Raw genomic sequence first — 24,740 nt, forward strand, 5'->3', positions numbered from 1 at the left:
ACACACACACACACACACACACACACACACACACACACACACACACACACACACACACACACACACACACACACACACACACACACACACACACACCAAAAGGAGAAACCTTTACCAAAATTACAAGATTTTAAACCAATACAGTCCATAAATAAATGCGGGTGTGATTTTTGACTCCAAGTTGACTTTTATCCCACATATTAAAAATATTTACTTTTTAAATTTTAATACATTTAAATTATTACATTTACTAACTCATATATACATGGAGTGCAGGTCTTGATGTGAATTTATTTTTTGAGATATCCTTAATAAAAGTGGTTTAAAAAGCACTTCAAAGATATGTTATCCTTATACTTTATATTTTACTCAACTAAAATGTTGGCAACTAAACTAGACTAAATTCAAATCAATTTAGATGATTAAAATATTGCTGAAAATTAAACTAAAACTAAACTAAAAACTGCTGTCTTCAATAAAAGGTAAGAGACTAAGAGTGATGTTAAATATTCATTGATATGTTCCAATCATTTATATTTTTCCACATTTATTCAAAATGTGATTTGTGTTCATATTTTAAGTGTCTGCTTTGGTTTTCCTACGATTCGTTTTCATGTGACCTTTTGGAACAGATCGCCACTGAATATCAAGATAGAACTGTAAATATCGATGCGATAAAAGTAAAACTCAGCTTTAAGTCAGAGTGAAAAATAATGTTTGAATAAAATTACCCTGAACAAAATCTTGGCAAATGGCTTTTTGAGAGCCTGAGCAAGGCTCCATAGGTTGTCATAGAGCGCCGTGTCCACCATTCCTGGATCCACAGCATTGACTATCACTGAGGAACCACTGGCCATCAGCTGCTCTTGCAGATGGTAGGTGAAGAGGACCAATGCTAGCTTGCTTTGGGCGTAGGCACCATGGGAACTGTAGGAAGCCCTAGGAAAAGAAGTGTAAAGATTAGTAGGATGGATAACCTGACCTCAAACTCATTTATATTCTCTAGCTTTTATGTAAACTCTGATCTAGACCAGTTGACCTGCCGCTGCTCTTTTTTGCCCAACTCTACAGTATGGAGAGATTACCTGGTGGCCACGGAAAATCCATGGAGAGGTGGGGCTCGCTGTTATAAGTCGGGACCCAGGGTGGACCACTCCACTATGACATGGATGAAGAACGTCTACGACACTCTGCTTGCACCCATTGGACTAGATTCTCAAATTATCATGAATAATGCTATGCCGTACCCACTTGGCATCCATTGCAGCTGGTCACCCAGGAAGGGGGTTCCGACTTCTGTGGCCCCTTCTTAAGGTTCCTTTTTATCCCATTTTGGGCTTTTGAGTTTTTCCTTGCCCAATTGTGTATTTAGATCAGGGGATGTCATTGTGGATTGTCACCGTCATGCAGCCCTCTGAAGCAGTTGTGATTAAAGGGTTATATAAAGAAACTTTGATTGACTGATATGCTACTGAACTTAATGTCTAACAGGATGTATCTATTCATTATCTTTTACAAATAAAGTTTTTTAGTACTGTGAAACTATACACAGTGAAACCAGTTTTTGTTGGCAACCTATGACAACCATCAGTCCTGTTCCCATTACTAAAAAGGGCCTGCTTACGTTGACGTTGTCATGGATGGTTGACTGCTTTTGTCGACATAAAATGTGAGAGCCAACAGGTCATTTCTTTGAAAAATGGACCAGTTCAGGTCAACACGTGTTAACTATCTTTTTGTTTCCATAATATCAGGACAACACGCCACACATAATGACCCTGTTCCAACAATGAGCCAGACTCAAGTCCTTCAAGACCAAAAATCAATGATGAAGAAGAGACATAGCAACCACCATAGAAACAATTGGAAAAACAGGCAGTATACAAGTGGAGAAACGGTTAGGGAATGATGATGGTGTTGAGCCAATTTTTGACGGAAAATCCAAAACTGGAAACAAAATATGAAAAAATCATGTCGCTAATAATCTACTGAGAATGATTTGTTCGAAATAACGTTTCCCCATTTTTTTATTTTTTTTTATAGCTTCTTGATTGGCTATTTTGTGTACCTTGTACATCTTATGCATAGTTTTGGTAAACAATGCAGATCAGGTTTTGGCGCCAATTATCGGGACTAATTCACTCTAACCACACCTCATACCAGAGGCCCAGCAGCTATCATCAGGTCGGCTCCAGGCTTCAACAGAGGGCCAGCAGCTATCATCAGGTCAGCTCCAGGCTTCAACAGAGGCCCAGCAGCTATCATCAAGCCGGCCCGAGGCTTCAGCCATCGCCCAGCAGCTATCATCAGGTCGGCTCCAGGCTTCAACAGAGGCCCAGCAGCTATCATCAGGTCGGCTCCAGGCTTCAACAGAGGCCCAGCAGCTATCATCAGGTCGGCTCCAGGCTTCAACGGAGGCCCAGCAGCTGTCATCAGGCCGGCTCCAGGCTTCAACAGAGGCCCAGCAGCTATCATCAAGCCGGCCCGAGGCTTCAGCCATCGCCCAGCAGCTATCATGAGGTCGGCTCCAGGCTTCAACAGAAGCCCAGCAGCTATCATCAGGTCGGCTCCAGGCTTCAACAGAAGCCCAGCAGCTTTCATCAGGTCGGCTCCAGGCTTCAACAGAGGGCCAGCAGCTATCATCAGGTCAGCTCCAGGCTTCAACAGAGGCCCAGCAGCTATTATCAGGCCTGCTCCAGGCTTCAACAGAGGCCCAGCAGCTATCATCAAGCCGGCCCGAGGCTTCAGCCATCGCCCAGCAGCTATCATCAAGTCAGCTCCAGGCTTCAACAGAGGGCCAGCAGCTATCATCAGGCCGGCTCCAGGCTTCAACAGAGGCCCACAGCTATCATCAAGCCGGCCCGAGGCTTCAGCCATTGCCCAGCAGCTATCATCAGGTCGGCTCCAGGCTTCAACAGAAGCCCAGCAGCTATCATCAGGTCGGCTCCAGGCTTCAACAGAAGCCCAGCAGCTATCATCAGGTCGGCTCCAGGCTTCAACAGAGGGCCAGCAGCTATCATCAGGTCAGCTCCAGGCTTCAACAGAGGCCCAGCAGCTATCATCAAGCCGGCCCGAGGCTTCAGCCATCGCCCAGCAGCTATCATCAGGCCTGCTCCAGGCTTCAACAGAGGCCCAGCAGCTATCATCAAGCCGGCCCGAGGCTTCAGCCATCGCCCAGCAGCTATCATCAGGTCGGCTCCAGGCTTCAACAGAGGCCCAGCAGCTATCATCAGGTCAGCTCCAGGCTTCAACAGAGGCCCAGCAGCTATCATCAAGCCGGCCCGAGGCTTCAGCCATCGCCCAGCAGCTATCATCAGGACGGCTCCAGGCTTCAACAGAGGTCCAGCAGCTATCATCAGGCCGGCTCCAGGCTTCAACAGAGGCTCAGCAGCTATCATCAAGCCGGCTCCAGGCTTCAACAGAGGCCCAGCAGCTATCATCAGGTCGGCTCCAGACTTCAACAGAGGCCCAGCAGCTATCATCAGGTCGGCTCCAGACTTCAACAGAGGCCCAGCAGCTATCATCAGGTCGGCTCCAGACTTCAACAGAGGCCGAGCAGCTATCATCAGGTCGGCTCCAGGCTTCAACAGAGGCCGAGCAGCTATCATCAGGTCGGCTCCAGGCTTCAACAGAGGCAGAGCAGCTATCATCAGGTCGGCTACAGGCTTCAACAGAGGCCCAGCAGCTATCATCAGGTCGGCTCCAGGCTTTAACAGAGGGCCAGCAGCTATTATCAGGTCGGTTCCAGGCTTCAGCAGAGGCCGAGCAGCTATCATCAACAATGGCCACCAAAAGAGACATAGAAGAACTAAAGAGATCTAATGAGGAGCTACGGAGATCAGTGGAGTTTATGGCACACCAAATGGAAGCAATGACAAGTAAGCAAGGCACTTTGATGGGCATGATGAAATATATTAAGGAACTGAAGAAGCAAAATGAAGAAAAAGAAATAATGGTTGTGCAACTGCAAAGTAGATTATCTGATTCAGAACAGTATACTAGAATGAACGATGTCATTGTTACTGGTCTGCCAACGCAACCTGCGTCATTTGCTCTTGCAGTGAGGTCCGGGGTCCAGGGTTCAGTGCCCAGGGACCAAAATTTGGACTCAATGGAGCGACAAGTGGTGAAATTCCTCCAAGAAAAGGGAATTAGCATAAATGAGGAGAATATTGAAGCTGGTCACCGTTTCCCTCAGAAAGATAAAAGCAAACCGGCAACCATCATAGTGAGGTTTGCAAATAGAAAATTCAAAATCAATCTTTTGCGACAATGTAGGATGCTCAAGAGATCAAATGTTTATCTCAATGAACATTTAACCAAGAGCTATGCTGATATTGCTAAAAGAGCTCCGTTCCTACGCAAAGAGGGAAAAATACAAGCAACATGGTCGTCCAACTGCAAAGTCTACATAAAGCTAAATGGTGCACCTGAGCAGGCCCAAGTGCTAATGGTCACAAGCTTAAATGATTTGGAAAATAAGAAGAGACTAAAAGGAGAAGAATAAGAATAGACTAAGAGGAGAAGCATTGCGAAAAGAGATTATTCTAGATTGTACCTAATGTCATGACTGTTTTTATTGACTATTGAGTATTTTTATTATGGGATAAGCAGCAGAAAATGGATGGATGGTACTTTTTCGTCACTTTATGTTTGTCTTTGGTACATTAATGTGTATATTTTAGGCCATTGGTTCTTTGTTTTATTTTGCAAAAATATATATATCTATCTTTATATTGCTATTTTTATCTTTGGTATTAAAATTATTATGTAACAAAAGTTATTATTATTTTTTTGGTTATTTGTTGTTGCTATTTTTGTATAATGACAATTTATTATTGGATCAAGTCGTACTGCATTTTAATCTTTTGTTTTGTGATTGTGTAATGTTTTTTGCCTGGACCCCAGGAAGAATAGTCTCCACTGCGGTGTAGACTAATGGGGATCCTTAATAAACTAATAAACTAATAATGTTAAATATATATAGAATTTTTCCATGTAAACTACATTATATTATTTTATACAATTCAGTGGTAATGGGCATATTTCAGAAATAGTTGCAAATGGGGATTCTGATTCATTTATTTAAAAACGGTGGTTAAGCTGAATATTTCTTTTTCAATCATTTGACAGCTGTAATGAAAACACAATAATCTAAATAGAAATATGCACACATGCAGGAAATACATGTCAACAAACTATTGTGAGTTTCATTTTCATTCAATCAATCCATCACAGTTTATTTATATAGCCCTTAATCACATGTGCCTCAAAGGGCTGCACAAGATCCCACGTCGAGGCAAGAAAAAACCCATTGGGCGCAAGGAGAAACCTTGGAAGGGACCTGGGTGACCGGTGCAATAGATGCTGAGTGGATACAGTTAATTTCTATAATAATGTTTCCCTTTGTCTCTGGCAAAAGTGAAAAATAAATATGCGAACAGTGGGTTGTTTTGGTTTCGGCTATGTTGATAAGTGTCAGTCCAAGGAGCCTGGACATAAATGGGTTCCATTGTAATTGTTAGGCCTTAAACTTTGTGTAATACTTTAATATTTTAAAATGAGTGCAGATGAACATCATGTTTGAAAGTAGGTTATTTAAGGAATAAATTCAATGTTTTTTTGGTCCTCTTACCTCCTGTTGAGGTCATCCATTTGTATAACCCCAGCATAGTGAGTTGCAGATGACATGTTGACAATTCGGGAACAGCTGTCTGGTCTTCCTGATTTCTTCAGTAAGTCCAGCAGTAGGTTGGTTAGTAGGAAGTGTCCAAGGTAGTTGAGACAAAAGTGGAACTCAAAGCCATCTTCTGTCTGACTCTCAGGAACAAGCATAGTACCAGCTACACAGAGACAGACAAACAATTATTGCAATGGCTGTTGGAGCCTATTTATATTATTTATTTCTTAATTGTTTTGACAGTCTAATTCAATAATGCCAATGAAGATGTTGATTATTTATTGGATGTTTTAGATGGATTATGATTGATTGATTGTGTTCAGCTGCTCACGCTCCTCCTGGTGATCTACTTCCTTCTCCTATAATTAGGAAGACAGCACAGCTGGGCGCTGCCTTTGTCTGTCTGTCATGCTGAAGGTGTGAGGAGTGAAATAGTTTGTTTACCACTAAATATGTTATTTTGATTATATAGAAAGTCAACCACAGAGAATAATTTTGTTTGTGAAAATACATTTTTAACATTTTGAATCTGGAAGTATCTCCGCGAGTGCTTATTGAAGAATTTAGTGCGTCATAAACCTCCTCAGGGCTACTCTAAAATCTTCATTTTTAGTTTTTCTAAACTTTTTGGAACGACAGAGTAGCCGTAACAATGGCAGAGACCCCAAATACAGCATATTGTGCGAGGTGTCAAAACGGACCTTGAGTTTAGTAAAAAATTACAATATGCAGTGGAGCTTGTTTAACTGGGCCCTATTATGCAAAACCTATTGGCACCTGCCGTTGTGTATTTGCGATCTGTATAGGTCCTGAAAATTTGAAATCAAACCATGGAGACATTGTGAAGACATTTATAAAATAATCTTGCCTTCTTTATTATGTCCACTAAACAAGCTGTTTGGAATGTGCACGATTGGTGACATCACAGATTGGGAAACCAGTCAGCTGATTATCCAGGAATTGAATTGGTTGACGGCATAATCTGGATGACTTGAATGGGTTCCACTGTAGCAACTTGCAGAGTAAACGTAAACTATTCCCACCAAGTTTATTATTTTGATACAGGTCACACTCAAATTGAATAGCTTGTGAAAGATGCAACAAGCTTCATAATAGAACCTTCATACAATTGAACCCCTAAAACTAAAAAATTTAAAACCAAAAGCAGCAAGCTCCATGGTATGATTCACAAAATCAGAAAGTTAAACATAGATCACAAAAAAGAAGGAACATGATTTAGCCTGAATGAGACTCTTAAAATCTGCAGAAAGTAATGCCAGAGTGTCTTTGGCACTCAAGCCAAGCTGCTCAAATGGCATAGTGCTATTGATCCATGTAGCGTATTACTGTCATTCCTATCACCTGACTAAATCAATACTTTTTTCTGTAAATTGACATGAATCATCTAAAAGGAACTCATATATACACACACGTGTGTATATATATATATATATATATATATATATATATATACATACACACACACACACATACATATATATATATATACACACATATATATATATATACACACACATATACATATATATATATACATACATATATATATATATATACACATATACATATATACACATATATATACACACACATATACACGCATATATATATACATATATATATATACACACATATAAATACATATATATAAACATACACATATATACATACATACATACATATACACACACACATATATATATATATATATATATATACTGTATATATATAGCATAAAAAGCGACAAATAGCTTACCATTGTTGACTAAAACATGGAGAGGAAGACCTCTGCCTTTGAATGTTTCAGCAAACTGTCGCACAGATTTCAGGGAAGTCAGGTCCACAAAGACAAACTCAGCTGTAAATTGAAAACAAAATTAGATTTTTTTAAATCATCTTATAAAAAATTAATAACAGCACATACTTGCACATACTGTAGTTAAGCATGCATAAAGATAAATCAACCAATTAATTGATGCTCAAAAATTTACATTCTCAACACAATGAATGTCATATTACTTTGGGACTTCTTTTTTTTGTTCTAAAATTTCCTGTCTGACAAAGCCAAGCTGTAATAAATTCACATCAGTGATCACGATTGACCACAGCGAAAGTTTATCTTAGCTTAAAATAGCATAAAATAATTTCATTGACAGCGCTGGATTGGATCAACTAATACTCAGCACAATGAAAAAGTACATATAAGAAATATTGTATAAAAACAATACAGGAGAATTTAGTAAAAACAACTACAATAGTTATATGAAGTAAATTAGTAATAATGTACGCGATAAATCTTAGAGAGCGAGTAACATGACAATAATGTATGAATTAGGTTCTTCTGATATAACTGTATGTAAGAAATAGCTCTGATAATGATAAAGTTGTTTTCAGTGTAGTCCCCCACCCCTGTAAACTACACCCACAATTACACACACTGTGTTGTCAAATTTAAACTTCCCTTTTAGTATCGATAAAATGTAATGTTATGATTTCCAATTTGTTTGACTCATTCCTAGCTAGATGTATTTGCATGATAGGCTTTGGCTAAATATTACATAAACTACAACTAGCAAATGAGGAGAAATACAATATTACCTTTTCCTTCCTTGCATTCTGTCTGAATTGTCTTTGCAGCAGCTATTCCCTCTTCTTTTTCATTCCCAGCTGGAGATGACAGAAATGACAGAAAATGGGTCAACAAAACACAGTACCGCATCTTAAAGCAAAAGGTTTGAATAAATTCCTGAAAAAATCTTAAAACTGGGAAAATGTTAGATGTTGTGTTTGAGATTGTAAGTATATCATCAAAATTGAAAGGAAGAAGCAGGGGCTCTTGCGATGCGCAATTGCTGCCATGGTTGGGTGCACTAAAAAAGGGTTGAGTTCAAACCCCGGCCGAGACATACCAAAGACTATAAAAATGGGACCCATTAACGCTCTGCTTGGCACTCAGCATCAAACTTTGGAATTGGGGGTTAAATCACCAAAAATGATTCCCGGGCGCAGCCACCGCTGCTGCTCACTGCTCCCCTCATCTCCCATGGGGTGATCAAGGGTGATGGGTCAAATGCAGAGAATAATTTACCACACCTAGTGTGTGTGTCCTTTTCAAATACTGAAAAGATCCTGATGGACAAAAAAGTCAAGTGGTAGAGAAAATAAATTCACCTGTAATAAGCCGGCAGATTGGACAGGCAGATTGGGGCGGCATAGCTCGGTTGGTAGAGCGGCCGTGCCAGCAACTCGAGGGTTGCAGGTTCGATTCCCAATTCCGCCATCCTAGTCACTGCCGTTGTGCCCTTGAGCAAGACACTTTACCCACCTGCTCCCAGTGCCACCCACACTGGTTTATATACAAATGTATTTTCAGATGGTTTAAAGTATTAGGTTTGTTGATTTTTTTGGGACAGAATTTCTAGGCGCAGCCAAGGCGTTGAGGGGATCCGGTTTGGTGGTCGCGGGATTAGGTCTCTGCTTTTTGCAGATGATGTGGTCCTGATGGCTTCATCTGACCGGGATCTTCAGCTCTCACTGGATCGGTTCGCAGCCGAGTGTGAAGCGACCGGAATGAGAATCAGCACCTCCAAGTCCGAGTCCATGGTTCTCGCCCGGAAAAGGGTGGAGTGCCATCTCCGGGTTGGGGAGGAGCCCCTGCCCCAAAGTGGAGGAGTTCAAGTACCTAGGAGTCTTGTTCACGAGTGGGGGAAGAGTGGATCGTGAGATCGACAGGCGGATCGGTGCGGCGTCTTCAGTAATGCGGACGTTGTATCGATCCGTTGTGGTGAAAAAGGAGCTGAGCCGGAAGGCAAAGCTCTCAATTTACCGGTCGATCTACGTTCCCATCCTCACCTATGGTCATGAGCTTTGGGTCATGACCGAAAGGATAAGATCACGGGTACAAGCAGCCGAAATGAGTTTCCTCCGCCGGGTGGCGGGGCTCTCCCTTAGAGATAGGGTGAGAAGCTCTGCCATCCGGGAGGAACTCAAAGTAAAGCCGCTGCTCCTTCACATCGAGAGGAGCCAGATGAGGTGGTTCGGGCATCTGGTCAGGATGCCACCTGAACGCCTCCCTAGGGATGTGTTTAGGGCACGTCCAGCTAGTAGGAGGCCACGGGGAAGACCCAGGACACGTTGGGAAGACTATGTCTCCCGGCTGGCCTGGGAACGCCTCGGGATGCCCCGGGAAGAGCTAGACGAAGTGGCTGGGGAGAGAGAAGTCTGGGTTTCCCTGCTTAGGCTGTTGCCCCCGCGACCCGACCTCGGATAAGCGGAAGATGATACATGGATGGATGGATGGATTTTTTTTGGTATATTTTCTGACCACAGAATGTTAAGTCTAAAAGGCCTTATGCAATTATCTTATACATATTAGTTTGGGCACAGTTATTAGTGAAATGGGGGATAGCATTAGTTACAATAATATATAGTGGTACCTCAACTTACGAGTACCTTAACTTACGAGTAACATTAAATACGAGCTGTCTCTCGGCTTTTTGTAACGCTTTAAACTGCGAGCTTAGTTTAAGTTACGAGCGGACAACCCGCTAGTTGGCGGAGTTAATGCCACAGTGAACTCCGTAAGCTCAGTCTAACTTACTGGTCTAACTTACTTGCATTAGCTTATAGTTAAAATGTTAAATAAGTTTGTTTTTTCAACTGTGGGAAACCAAACCTTTAGCAGACGTCCAGCTTCCACAGCCTTCTAGACAAAAGTATTTTGCTACTGCTGAGGCTTGCTCCTCCACTTGCGGCTCAGCTGCTATCAAGTAATTTTACCAGCACATTGCCTGAGAAGCATCAACTCTTTTCTACCGCCACATTGGTTGCGGAGATACTAGGAGTGTCGGCATTATCAGCGCCATTACTCGGCATCCCAGCCTTCAGTCTTCTGTAACTTGGCTCATTGTACATGTTGGATCTTATAAGGCGGGAAGATGCCAATCAAAAAAAACTAAAAATGATTTCGAAGTCCTCTTCAGTATGCTGGAAGAGGAAATTAAAAGAGCTGCCAAATTATTTTTTGAATCAGATTAATCACACTATGGAAAATGAATTCATTGTGATTAATCACAGTAAATTACTTGCTTAAATAATTTAGATCAGGGGTCACCAACCTTTTTGAAACCAAGAGCTACTTCTTGGGTACTAATTGATGCGAAGGGCAACCAATTTGATACATACTTAGCCAAAAATAGCCTGAAATAGCCAATTTGCTCAATTTACCTTTAATAAATAAATATATATATATATATATATATATATATATATATATATCCATCCATCCATTTTCTACCGCTTATTCCCTTTCGGGGTCGCGGGGGGTGCTGGCGCCTATCTCAGCTACAATATATATATATATATATATATATATATATATAAATGGGTATTTCTGTCTGTCATTCCGCCGTACATTTATTTTCCTTTTAAGGAAGGTTTTTTGTAGAGAATAAATGATGAAAAAAACACTTAATTGAACGGTTTAAAAGAGGAGAAAACAGGAAAAAAAAATTCTAATTAATTTTTTAAATTCAAAATTCAACCGAGAAAAACTAGCTAATTCGAATCTTTTTGAAATATTAAAAAAATAATTTATGGAACATCATTAGTAATTTTTCCTGATTAAGATCAATTTTAGAATTTTGATGACATGTTTTAAATAGGTTAAAATCCAATCTGCACTTTGTTAGGATATATAACAAATTGGACCAAGCTATATTTCTAACAAAGACAAATCATTATTTCTTCTAGATTTTCCAGAACAAAAATTTTAAAAGAAATTCAAAAGACTTTGAAATAAGATTTAAATTTGATTCTACAGATTTTCTAAATTTGCCAGAATATTTTTATTTTAATCATAATAAGTTTGAAGAAATATTTCACAAATATTCTTTGTCGAAAAAACAGAAGCTAAAATGAAGAATTAAATTAAAATCGATTTATTATTCTTTACAATAAAAAAAAAAAATTACTTGACCATCGATTTAAATTGTCAGGAAAGAAGAGAAAGGAATTTAAAAGGTAAAAAGGTTTATGTGTTTAAAAATCCTAAAATAATTTTTAAGATTGTATTTTTTCTCAAAAATTGTCTTTCTGAAAGTTATAAGAAGCAAAGTAAAAAAATAAATGCATTTATTTAAACAAGTGAAGACCAAGTCTTTTAAATATTTTCTTGGATTTATTTATTTATCTATTTGAGTTTTGTCTATCTTAGAAATAAAAATTTCGAGCAAAGCGAGACCAGCTTGCTAGTAAATAAATGAAATTTAAAAAATAGAGGCAGCTCACTGGTAAGTGCTGCTATTTGAGCTATTTTTAGAACAGGCCAGCGGGCGGCTCATCTGGTCCTTACGGGCTACCTGGTGCCCGCGGGCACTGCGTTGGTGACCCCTGATTTAGATCTACCCAAAAAAGACCACACTATTTTGACACAAAGGCAATTTTATTGTCAGAATGTCAAACTTTTTTTTTATTGTTTTACTCTAATGTACTTATGTATTTGCTTAAACCTCAGTAAACGTATTGTTTAAAATTATGTTGGGGTTTATTTTGAAGCAACATTTTGAAAGCGTATGCATTGACCTGATCACTGACAACCCACATCGCCTTTCAAGTAACCATTTGCAGCTGAGGTGAAGGAGCTGAAAATAAACTAATGTAAAAAACAATTCAAAAAATAAACATAAAATGTGTAATTCATTTGCAACTATACATGATTAATGCGATATTTTTTGGTGATTACTAAGGAGTTAACTTGTTATTTTTGACAGCTGTAGTAAATATTTACATTATTATTACTGTATCACAAAATACAGATGGTGTGTTCATGGGAGTGTTGGCTGTGGAACTTTTGCACATCCTACCTACCCTGTTACATTCATAAAACTACTGTACAGTAGTTAATTGTATTACTATTGTATTGTTTTTAAACAAAATTTCTTATCTGAAAGATAATTTTTCTTTTTAAAATTGTGCTGTTTTGAGAGGGCCAGGCATGGATAAAATTGATTTCCATTCATTTCAATGGGCGAGGCTGCTTAAAGATACAAGTTAAAACTTAAAGTATCAATGATTGTCACACACATACTGGGTGTGGTGAAATTACTCCTCTACCTTTGACCCATCCCCTTGGTCACACACCCTGGGAGGTGAGGGGAGCAATGAGCAGCAGCGGTGGAAGCGCCTGGGAATCATTTTTGGTGATTTAACCCCAAACTCCAACCCTTGATGCTGAGTGCCAAGCAGGGAGAAAATGGGTCCCATCTTTATAGTCTTTGGTACGACTCGGCCGGGGTTTGAACTCACGATCTACCGATCTTAGGGTGGAGACTCTAACCACTAAGCCACTGAGTAAGAAATCAAAGTAATGGCGTCGGGACAACTCTGTAAATCGAGGATTCCAATGAGGTAAAAAAAATAATAATACAGGAATTAAAAAATATAACCCAGGGTTCGATGACAATGTGAACAAGTCAGTTAGTGTAGGCTTCATTTGGCTGTACTAGGCCTGCTAGCGTGGATAGCTCTAAGCAGCCAGCTGACCATGGTGCGCGAAAAGCGGCCAAGTTAGCGCTTTTATAAGGAAATCTAGAAAATATACCACTTTGGCTAGAAAAATAGCAAAATCTCGCTAAACAACGGACATGTGGGATGCCTCGTAAATTTCTTTGAGTGGCCCAGTTAGAGCCCAGAGTTGAATCCAATTGAATAACTCTGGATGGATCTGAAAATGACTGTGCACCCAAACTTCCATTCCAACCTGTTAGGGTGTGATGGGTGTGCAAAGAGGAATGAGCGGAACTGCCCAAAGATGGGTGTGCAAAGCTTGTGCCATTGTATTCAAAAGACTAGAGGCTGTAATTGCAGCCAAATGTGCATCAACAAAGTACTGAACACAAAGGCAGTGAAAACGGCGTGGCGAAGTTGGGAGAGTGGCCGTGCCAGCAATCTGAGGGTTTACTGGTTCAATCCCCACCTTCTACCATCCTAGTCACTTCTGTTGTGTCCTTGAGCAAGTCACTTCACCCTTGCTCCTGATGGCTTCCTGGTTAGCGCCTTGCATGGCAGCTCCAGCCATCAGTTTGTGAATGTGAGTGTGAATGGGTGAATGTGGAAAGTGTCAAAGCGCTTAGAGTTCCTTGGAAAAAAAAAAAAGGTAGAAAAGCGTTATACAGGTACAAACATTTACCATTTACTTACGTACATGTGATTTATTTGTTTGTTTGTTTTTGATAAATTTGCAAAAAGCTCTAAAATACTTTTTCAGATTGTCATTATGTGGTATTGTGTGTAGAATTGTGAGGACAAAAAATAATTTATTCCATTTTGGAATAAGGATGTAACAAAACAAACTGTGGAAAAGGTGAAGCACTGTAAATACTTTCTGGATGCACTGAATAGTAATATTCGTATGTAGCATGTTACAATTAGGTATAAAGAATGGTTAGACAGTTTGCTGGTTGGATGTGTTGGGCATACAGTAGAGGTATTAGGGCTAAGTTGTACGTGATTGATTGGATTGTTATGACAAACCAGAGATAAAAGGGCAAGTGCAAACTGAGTGGATGGTTGCCTACCGATAACAACATGCATGCCAAGTCTTGCCAGCTGTCTCGCAGTTTCATAGCCCATGCCTCTTGTGCCCCCAGTAACAATGGCAACCCTTCCATTCTGCTTTTTTAAAACTGCAAGAGAAAATGGAGTGCATAAGAACAGGATGCAAAACATGTACAACTTTTCACATTTAGTTGTCAATTTCTGTCATCAATATGCCACCCTACCAATAACCGGTAAAACACGTTAGCTGTAAAAAGAATACATTTATACATAATCACATTTTTCGGCATGGAAATTTTAGTGCAGTATTCCCAAACATTACATTACAGGGACAATACACTAATTTGCATCGTCACTTATAACACAAACCTAAGCTTAGCTGTGGATGTTTGTTCAGATATCTTAAAAGGGGACATCCCGGTATTATGCAAAACCTATTGGTACCAGTTTTCGTGGATTTGGGACCTACATAAGCTCCGGATATCTAAAATCAAACCAGGTAAGGATGGCGAGATATTTATAAAACAATCTTGCTTTCCTTCATACTTACTCCAAACAAGCCGTTTGGAATTTGCCCCAATTCTGTCGTTTTTCTAAATTGTGATGTTAGCGGATACTGTATCTCCATATATAGAAGAGGCTTACTTGAAAAGTTTTGCGTGAGCCCGCCATTGTAGTTTGATTTTGTAGTCAACAAGCACCTTCTGTTTTTATATGCTCTTGTTGTGGGGCAGACTCGCTTGTACATGCTCATGCATGTTGCCATTTCTAATACAAATTAGCGTATAGATCTACCTTATATCTGTCAGTAGATATGATATTGAAACACTAAAAATTACAACATGGCTGACAGGGAGAAGACGCAGTCGACATGGAGCCACCCTAAATAGAGCAGCCCACAAAACTGCATATCTTTAAGAGCTGGCCAGAAAGCGGATTGAAAACAGTCCGTAAAACATAATTTATGCAACATTTTTACCAAAGAAGACCTATTCCATGTTTTGGAGACCATAAGAAAGTGTTTTAAATGTAGGGGGGGAAAAAAATCATGATAAGGGGGCAAAATTCTAAATAAGTGCAGTTCCTCTTTAACATTTGGCCTCATTACTTTTTTAAGCACCATTGTTTACACATTTACTTGTGACTTTGTCCAAACATGAGGAGAATGGGTGATAATAAGGGCATTTTCAACCTTCTGTAATTTATTGACACAGTTCCATTGGAATCATAAGGAAACATACCTAAAATACTTTGAGTGCATTGAATCAATTTGGAATATTATCAATGGCTAGAAATGCTTCCTTTCACTGTCTTCACTGCTTGCCTGCCTCAAAACCTCCTACTTGCTACCATGGCAAAGCCGCTGTGAATAAACAATTTGACTCAGTCCCATCACGAGGAAGAGCTTTAATGCGTGCCATTGGTTAGTGCATTTATTACCAGGAGAACACAAAAACCCTAGAAAAACCTCAGGTCAAAAATAGAACTACTACAGTAATTTTAGGTCTGGGTCCATATCTTAAGATCTGGGTCTGTCTATAAGGGATTGCTGAACTAAAAATATGAGGATTCAGTCCACAAGTGTGTTTTGCTGTTTCTTATCGTGTTTATTTTAGTTATTTTTGTGGCAAAAAAAATATTGTCAAAGTATACATTTTGTTTACATTTCTTGCAGTTTTGGTTACGTTTTAACTTCAATTTTGTGGGCTGGGCATGCTCTGAACCAGGGGTCGGGAACCTTTTTGGCTGAGAAAGCCATACAAGCCAAATATTTTTAAAAAAGTATTTCCTTGAGAGCCATATAATATTTTTTTTAAGACTGAATACAACTAAATGCATGCATTTTTAAGCAAGACCAACATTTTTAGAGTACAATAAGTCTCTTATTATTTTTAATATCACTGTTATTCTGAAGTTAACCAACAATAAATAAAATACTTTTTACCATAAATGCGACTTCTTGAACGAGTGCGGTAGAAACCGGACGGATGGATTAAAATGCATGAGAATGTTTTATATTTTGAACTTTATTTTTGACACTGTGATTACCAGTGGAATTATTCATTACTTACTGTGTTAAGCAATGTCAGCTAAACTTTATCTGAGAGCCAGGTGCAGTCATCAAAAGAGTCACATCTGGCTCTACAGCCATAGGTTCCCTAACCATGCTCTGAACAATGTTCGAAGCCCTATTGGTCAAGTTCTTTAATAGTGTGACTAATTCCGACCAAAGAGTTGGGTTCCGGAACTGTTGAGTTAAATCAGTCAATTCTCAGTATGTTTTTATGTGTTTCTGGTAAATATTAACACTTTTTTTTAGAAAAAAAAGTCATATAGTAAAATATAATTAAACTGAGGTAAGAGGGAGACACACTTACTCTTTGTGTCAATGTATAGGTTTAAATGCATTTACATGTCTTTATTAGCCCACAGGTAAAAAAGTAGGATTGTTATGGAATAAAATCTCATTTTAATTTAGGCGCAATTCCGCCAGTAAAAAAAAACAAACATAATGAATATTATTTCTATAACTAAATAGAAATATTCTAAAATATATTTGTTTTACACATATTTGACATATAAATTCAATGCAAAATAAATTTGGTGGCTACATTTTTTTTCTATACAGGTGCCTTACGTTAGACCAATTTGTTTAATTTAATTCATATCCTACCGTCCTCAAAACTAATACAAAATCGTCCATTGTGGAGGACGCTGCAGTTTATTAGAAGGGTATCGCACAGATTACATTACAATTCTTAAAAACAAACTTTTAAACTTAGCATTAGATACATTCTTATTCTATAATTATCATATTTTAACTGTGTTTATATAGTATGTATTAGCTTTTATTTATTTAGTTGTTAACTATGTATTTATGTAATATTGATGTACTTTACTAATTATATTGCATGATATCAATATATTGCATTCATTTATATTATCCTCCTACTATATTTTAGTTATATAGTTATTTCCTTCATTTAGTCAGCCGCAGCCCTCTGCACTGGGGGCTCTGATGTGCCGCGGCTACTGTGTCTCTGATGCATGATGGGTTTCTTGGGGAGAGGACTCTCTGGTCCCCTGCTTTGCACCCAGGGTTAGAGTCGCTGCGGCCGTGGCCCCCATCATGCAGCTCTTGGTGTACTCTGTTTCTTAGGATAGTGTTTTTTTCTCTGTTTCTTCCGTGCTCAGCCTCATGCTTTTTAACATGACTTCTATTATGTGTGCATGTGTGTGGTAGAGGGGTTACGGTAGGGGGGAACTGACGGTTTCAACCTGAGATTACATAATGAGAGCACGAGGCACTGGTTTATAAATGAAAAGCACTTTGTGCTACATTTCATACATATGGAAAATGCTATACAAATAAAGTTTGATTGATTACATTTACAATATCAAAAAAACAAAATAATGTACATTTCTCATGGTTAAATGTATTTGTTTTATTCCAAATAATTGCAATTATTGTTAAGTATGTGAAATTAAGGATAATGTTTTTAATACCACTCAGAAAGCATGTTAAAGAAACAATTAAAACATTTATAATCTTTATTAATGTTTGTTTTCAGTATTTGTTTTGTCACATGCAGCCTATTATGAAATTCCGTTGTACTTGTGCAATGACAACAAAGAGCATACCATACCATATCCGAATCTATCTGAGATATTCGTAACTTAAATATGTTTCGAAACAGTGGACAAAACAAAAATGTGATTTAAATAAGAACAAAAGAGTACTGTGGACGTGTCTTAATCCAGTTCTCATGCATCTGGCTAAACCCCTGCTAGTTATATAACCAGCATTGTTGGGCAGATTATGGGTAATTAGGCGGAGCAAAGCACAACCCCGTCTTTGTGACGGAGCTCTTTCACTGTACTTCTACTACATTTTTAGTCTGTTCTAAATAAATAAAAATATTTGAGCCTTATAATGTTTTCAGTAGTGTTAGCTTTTGTGTTTAATAAACACACATTAAATAATCCCAAAGTAGTTCAGGAAATTTGAGAAAAAGCCTTTGTCTCAGCTCAGTGATATTTGTACAATGTGGGGATATCGTCAGACATTTAGCATTTTGTTAATTGATTAATCTTCTTTTGATGCATTTAAAAAAAAGAAAAAAAAGAAAAAAAAAGTTTAATAAGCACATTTGTGTGATATCTAATAATATAAAACAGACATGGGCTAAAAATAAGTCACATTGTCTTCATTTACATCTTGTTTAGTTGCATTTACCCCGAAAGGGAATAAGCGGTAGAAAATGGATGGATGGATGGACAGTTGCATTTAATACGAGACAAACACTATATCAATATTTTAATACAGTGGTTCTCAAATGGGGGTACGCGTACCCCTGGGGGTACTTGAATGTATGCCAAGGGGTACGTGAGATTTTTTTTAAATATTCTAAAAATAGCAACAATTCAAAAATCTTTTAGAAATATATTTATTGAAAAATAGCAACAATTCAAAGATCCTTTAAAAAAATATATTTATTGAATAATACTTCAACAAAATATGAATGTAAGTTCATAAACTGTGAAACGAAATCCAACAATGCAATATTCAGTGTTGATGTTGTAAGCACAATACCAATGGACGCAATTTGCAAAATGCGCAACCACATTTTGCAAATCTAATGTCAAATCAAAGTCAAATAAAATCAAATCAAATGTTTATTGGATTCATCACTATACAGTGTACATCCACGACTAAACTACAACCACAACTTGGTTTACTATTTATAAAATATAATAATGTAGAGTTACCTGGAACTTGAAATAGGCCACCCGGCCTGAATCCACACTTCCCTCGCCAAACACCTTCGTTTCCCAACCCTCACGCTTGGATAAATAGGACTTGATGCCATCTACGCAGTGTTGGGAGACTGTTTTGCTGTTAGATCGCGTTCAAATTTGCAAAGTGCGCGAGATTGGTGAAATGCTTACAACATTGACAGCTAGATTTTATGTGGACATGTTCCATAAATATTGATGTTAAAGATGTCTTTTTTTGTGAAGAAATGTTTAGAATTAAGTTCATGAATCCAGATGGATCTCTATTGCAATCCCCAAAGAGGGCACTTTAAGTTGATGATTACTTCTAAGTGTAGAAATCTTTATTTATAATTGAATCACTTGTTTATTTTTCAACAAGTTTTTAGTTATTTTTACATCTTTTTTTTCCAAATAGTCCACTACAAATTAGATAGATAGATAGATAGATAGTACTTTATTTATTCCGTCAGGAGAGTTCCTTCAGGAAAATTAAAATGTTCAGCACAATCCCATTCAAGATCAGACAAACATTACAGGGAGACAGAACAGGATCGCTGACGGGTCTGCCGGCTTCCAGCGCCCCTTACAAAAAAGGTGAGATACAGGTAAACAAGGGGGGGGGAGAAAAAAATAGAAGATTAAAATAAAATAAAAAAATCGGTCTTAGCCTGGGCACTGGAGAGGGGGTGCAGACTGAGGCAAAGGGAAAAAAACAACTCATAGCCATAGAACACATCCCTCTTACATGTGTGTAAGAGGGAAACATCAAACATCAAAGAACACGGAGTTCTTTGATGTTCTTTGGAGGAAATTAGCAATATTTTGCACTGTTATACAATATAATAAATCAGAAACTGATGATATAGTGCTGTATTTTACTTCTTTATCTCCTTTTTTCAACCAAAAATGCTTTGCTCTGATTAGGCGGTACTTGAATTTAACAAAATGTTCACAGGGGGTACATCACGGAAAAAAGGTTGAGAACCACTGTATTATTAGAATTTCTTTATATTACACATGGATTTTTTTCCCCATCTAAATCTCAGAGTGCTACACAAATTACTACTACTAAATTCAAATAAATAGCAAAATGTAATAATGTAAAATTAAAGTGAATCTTAAACAATATACAAGTACAAACTGGCTAAAAACAACAACAAGTAATTACGGTAGACTTTAATAAACATACAATTTATCTAACGTACTTTATGACTTTTATCACAATGTGATACAAAACGGTATTTATAATAAATAGTCAAATCTACTAAAGAAGAAGTTTAAGAACAATATAAAAGTCCCATCATTACCGTAAACACTTTAATAAAGTCAATTCAAATACACTAAACGGAATTAATCTGATGCGGTAAAATAGAGAACGTCGATTTTGCTTGTTGACTATTTTGATACACCCTGTCATTAAAACATAACATTAAAATGAAACATGAAATATAGAATAATAAAAAAAGGCAAACCTGGCAGAGTAAAAGATCTGTTGAAGGTCTGATAGATGAGAACTTTGATTCCACACAAGTAAAGGCTGAGGAGCGGAAGCAACACTGTTTGCAGGAAGCTCAGCATTTCTATGCCGCTATTGAGTCCGACTGAGCAGATCGTTCGGTCGTGCACACGGAAAAAATAGCTGTAGTTCCGCCCTCAGCCTGTGACATCACCATCACGGGTGGGTGCTACTGCAAAAACTATTTAGTCAGCCACCGATTGTGCAAGTTCTCCCACTTAAAATGATGACAGAGGTCTGTAATTTGTATCATAGGTACACTTCAACTGTGAGAGACAGAATGTGAAAAAAAAATCCAGGAATTCACATTGTAGGAATTTAAAAGAATGTATTTGTAAATTATGGTGGAAAATAAGTATTTGGTCAACCATTCAAAGCTCTCACTGATGGAAGGAGGTTTTGGCTCAAAATCTCACGATACATGGCCCCATTCATTCTTTCCTTAACACGGATCAACCGTCCTGTCCCCTTAGCAGAAAAACAGCCCCAAAGCATGATGTTTCCACCCCCCATGCTTCACAGTAGGTATGGTGTTCTTGGGATGCAACTCAGTATTCTTCTTCCTCCAAACACGACGAGTTGAGTTTATACCAAAAAGTTCTATTTTGGTTTCATCTGACCACATGACATTCTCCCAATCCTCTGCTGTATCATCCATGTATCCATTTTGGTATTAACTCAACTCGTCGTGTTTGGAGGGTTGCAGGTTCGATCCCCGCTTCCGCCATCCTAGTCACTGCCGTTGTGTCCTTGGGCAAGACACTTTACCCACCTGCTCCCAGTGCCACCCACACTGGTTTAAAATGTAACTTAGATATTGGGTTTCACTATGTAAAGCGCTTTGAGTCACTAGAGAAAAAGCGCTATATAAATATAGTTCACTTCACTTCAAGAATACTGAGTTGCATCACCGTCTTCGCCAGAAAGTATCTTCAATAAAAATACGAGTAATGTGAAATGTTAATTTATATTTATTTATATGTATTCCACATCATTTTGTGCATTCAAAACTGTAATTCTCTATAAAAAAATGTGTTTGGCGTGTCTAGAACGGATAGTTTTAGAACTATTTCTTGTGGGGAAAATTGCTTTGGTTTTCGTATGATTTGTTTTCCGTCTTTGCTTTTAGCAGGAAACCAGGTAAAAATATTGTACTGTAGTTTGAGTTTGTTGTTTTATTTCCCTCAAAGTTGGTTAATTGATTTTAATCACTCGTTTTACCAAAACTACTGTATTGTAACCTTTAATTTAGTCTGGTTTTGGGGGGTATAAAGCCTAATTTGATGCAGTAATTATTCAAAATATTGTTGCACCCTCCATTTTCTACCGCTTATTCCCTTTGGGGTCGCTGGTGCCTATCTCAGCTACAATCGGGCGTAAGGCGGGGTACACCCTGGACAAGTCGCCACCTCATCGCAAATTGTTGAACCAAAGTATTGTTATTTTAAAGTAACACGTTTGTAATCTTTGGAAGTGGGAGGAAGGAACCCACGCATTTACGGGGAGAACATGCAAACTCCACACAGAAAGATCCTCAGCCTGGATTTGAACCCAGGACTGCAGGAACTTCGTATTGTGAGGCAGACGCACTAACCCCTCTTCCACCGTGAAGACATGCACCTGGGGATAGGTTGATTGGCAACACTAAAATTGGCCCTAGTGTGTGAATGTGAGTGTGAATATTGTCTGTCTATCTGTGTTGGCCCTGTGATGAGGTGGCGACTTGTCCAGTGTGTACCCTGCCTTCCGCCCGATTGTAGCTGAGATAGGCGGCAGTGCCCCCCGCGACCCCGAAAGCGAATAAGCGGTAGAAAATGGATGGATGGAGGTTTGTAATTTTAATTATATCATGTATTCATTCCTACTTCATAACTCTTTTATCCATAAAACCAAGTCCAGTCTGCTCTGTGTTGTGCAGACAACAAAACTTAATACTCCCAAATAACTCAACTGTAACCCTTCACTCTATGAGACTGGTGAAGAAAAAGACTAAATATTAGTGTAATTAAATTCAATGAGGAAAGTATTGATGTTTTATTCATGTTCTTTTCGCCAGAGACAATTATATGCTTAATCTTCTTACTAGAGGCCGAGTGCTACTAAAGTTCAGATTGTAAAGTCGGTATCCTGCAGTATGGATATGCTTCAGTCTCAATAATTAATTTTCTGACCTTTTCATGCGTAGTTACAAAAAATGTATTGAGTACTCACGCTTTCAAGATTATCTGGGACTTTCTGTGGGTAAACACTCTCATTTGTTCTGCTTTTAACAATCTTGTTTCAGGCTAATCACTTTGCTGGGAATGAAGAGATGTATTGGTAAAACCATGAATTCATTCTTCCACACAGATATTACATGCGAGCATATTAAGTGTGTGTATGTGTGTGTGTGTGTGTGAGATAAGACTAATTATTTTCCCTTCAGGTTATATTGAAAGCAACGAGGATACTGTCTGCAGCTTTGGTGGCCTGCAGCGTTTAAACCACATGATTGACCACCAGGGTACATCTTACACAGCCATATTCAGTTCTATCATTAGATTGTATCTGACTCTGACTTTTGAAGATGATAGATTTGGTATTTTGATGCACTGCTACTGGTACACATATAACTTAACTTTTTGGATTCTAGGGCAATATTTCTGCTTTGATGTTTACCTTTATATTTCATCTTTAGAAATGGTTTATCCTGCCTGGTTTGCTTTTTTGGTACAACCTCACTCATATGAATGTACACAGCATCTTAAAATCACCTGAAAACCTGAAATCTGCAGAGGGTAAGATTTTAAAATCTCAAACTTATTGAGCTCATATATAAATGTATGATTCAAAACTTAGGTACAACGATAAATGAAGTGAAATACAATACAATTTACTGAGTAACACAAAATAATAATAACTACAAAAGCACTAAGAAAGCGCAGACCTCCGCCAGGGCCTTCTTCACAAAGTCTTGAATCTAGACCGTGATCCAGATCAGATTATTCTATTTCTAACATTTCCAGAAAATTTTGTCAAAATGTGTCCATAACTTTTTGAGCAATCTATAACAGAATGAAATGAATGGAGTGAATTATTATCATATCGTCTTGAAAGAATAATTAATAAAAATATTAACAATAACTAGATAGATTGTAATTGTTAATAAAAATGTAAATAATATTTATACATTATATGTAATTCTGTATGCTCAAATATATACATGTCTTTTAAATATATACAATATTTTAAGTGTTGCTTAAGGTTAGTTTTTTTTAACTAAATTTGTATTTTAATTCTTAGAGGGAACAGAGACTTGATAAGAAGATCAAGATAGCTTAGTTGAAATAAAACCGAATTTAAGAAAACATAATAAATACATTCATATTTTGTTAAAAAAAAAACTATTAACAAAACAAAACAAAATATGCTTGAGAACATAATTGTATGTTATATTCTTCCTTTTCAGTATTTATTGTCAAAAAATGCTGCCAACATAAATGTCTTTTTTGTTTTTCTAAATAAATGATCCTCCTCAGCCATCTTAAAAACAACTTCCCTCAAATGTAATATATGAGTAATTTTCTCCATTGTCCATATTTCCTTTATAATATACCACTACAGATTCCGAGTAGAAGGTATCAGTCTATCAGTGTCTTCTTTTGGCTTTCCTAGAATCTGTAAAATCCCCAAAACCGATCATTTCTCCACACCACTGACACAGTGTGTCCCTTTTACATAGTCACATGTCATTGGGAAAGCACTTTGGCCATAACTGAATGTACTTCTCAAAATGATTTCAATTTTACACAACTACAAATATAGGGGAACGATATGACGCATTGTCTCAAACAGAGCAGATGTATTAATATTTTACTTTGAATCTTAGGTATAATAAAACATAAAAAAAGACATGTTTTCCAACTAAACACCCTCCATCGTTGTGAGCTATTACACTAGATTAATTATGTCATATCATTCTTCAGATGCAAAATGTACTTCTAATTTGTCTTCCCATTTTGATTTGGCTGGCTAATAAAAGCTGAAGATATGGTCAGGACCACTTAGGGCCTATTTATTAAGTTTGTGTGCACTAAAACATGTGCAAACTTGATAGCACACGCAAAGCTAAACAACTAAACTTGCGCACAGAGGACTGTGTCTCTCAACCTCTTAAGGCCCAAGCTGTTTGTTTACATGATTTTTTTA

The 24,740-nt window shown here is 38.0% G+C and overlaps 1 protein-coding gene across 2 annotated transcripts in view; it reads right to left on the reverse strand.

Annotated features, from left to right (window-relative positions):
* dhrsx (dehydrogenase/reductase (SDR family) X-linked) overlaps positions 1 to 24,740 on the reverse strand; it is a 40,530-nt gene that overhangs the window by 2,044 nt on the left and 13,746 nt on the right. The window contains exons 1-6 of one of the 2 annotated variants that reach the window (XM_061904704.1): positions 20,509 to 20,666; positions 14,278 to 14,385; positions 8,300 to 8,368; positions 7,458 to 7,559; positions 5,636 to 5,843; positions 732 to 939 (exon numbers count right to left, since the gene is read on the reverse strand). In XM_061904704.1, the coding sequence (XP_061760688.1) occupies positions 732 to 939; positions 5,636 to 5,843; positions 7,458 to 7,559; positions 8,300 to 8,368; positions 14,278 to 14,385; positions 20,509 to 20,614 (801 nt within the window). In that variant the 5' untranslated portion in view covers positions 20,615 to 20,666. Of the gene's footprint in view, positions 1 to 731; positions 940 to 5,635; positions 5,844 to 7,457; positions 7,560 to 8,299; positions 8,369 to 14,277; positions 14,386 to 20,508; positions 20,667 to 24,740 lie in introns of those variants that run through there. The other variant, XM_061904705.1, reaches the window with a different exon arrangement.

This window comes from Nerophis ophidion, linkage group LG06 (assembly GCF_033978795.1).
Source record: "Nerophis ophidion isolate RoL-2023_Sa linkage group LG06, RoL_Noph_v1.0, whole genome shotgun sequence".
Lineage (NCBI taxonomy): Eukaryota > Metazoa > Chordata > Actinopteri > Syngnathiformes > Syngnathidae > Nerophis > Nerophis ophidion.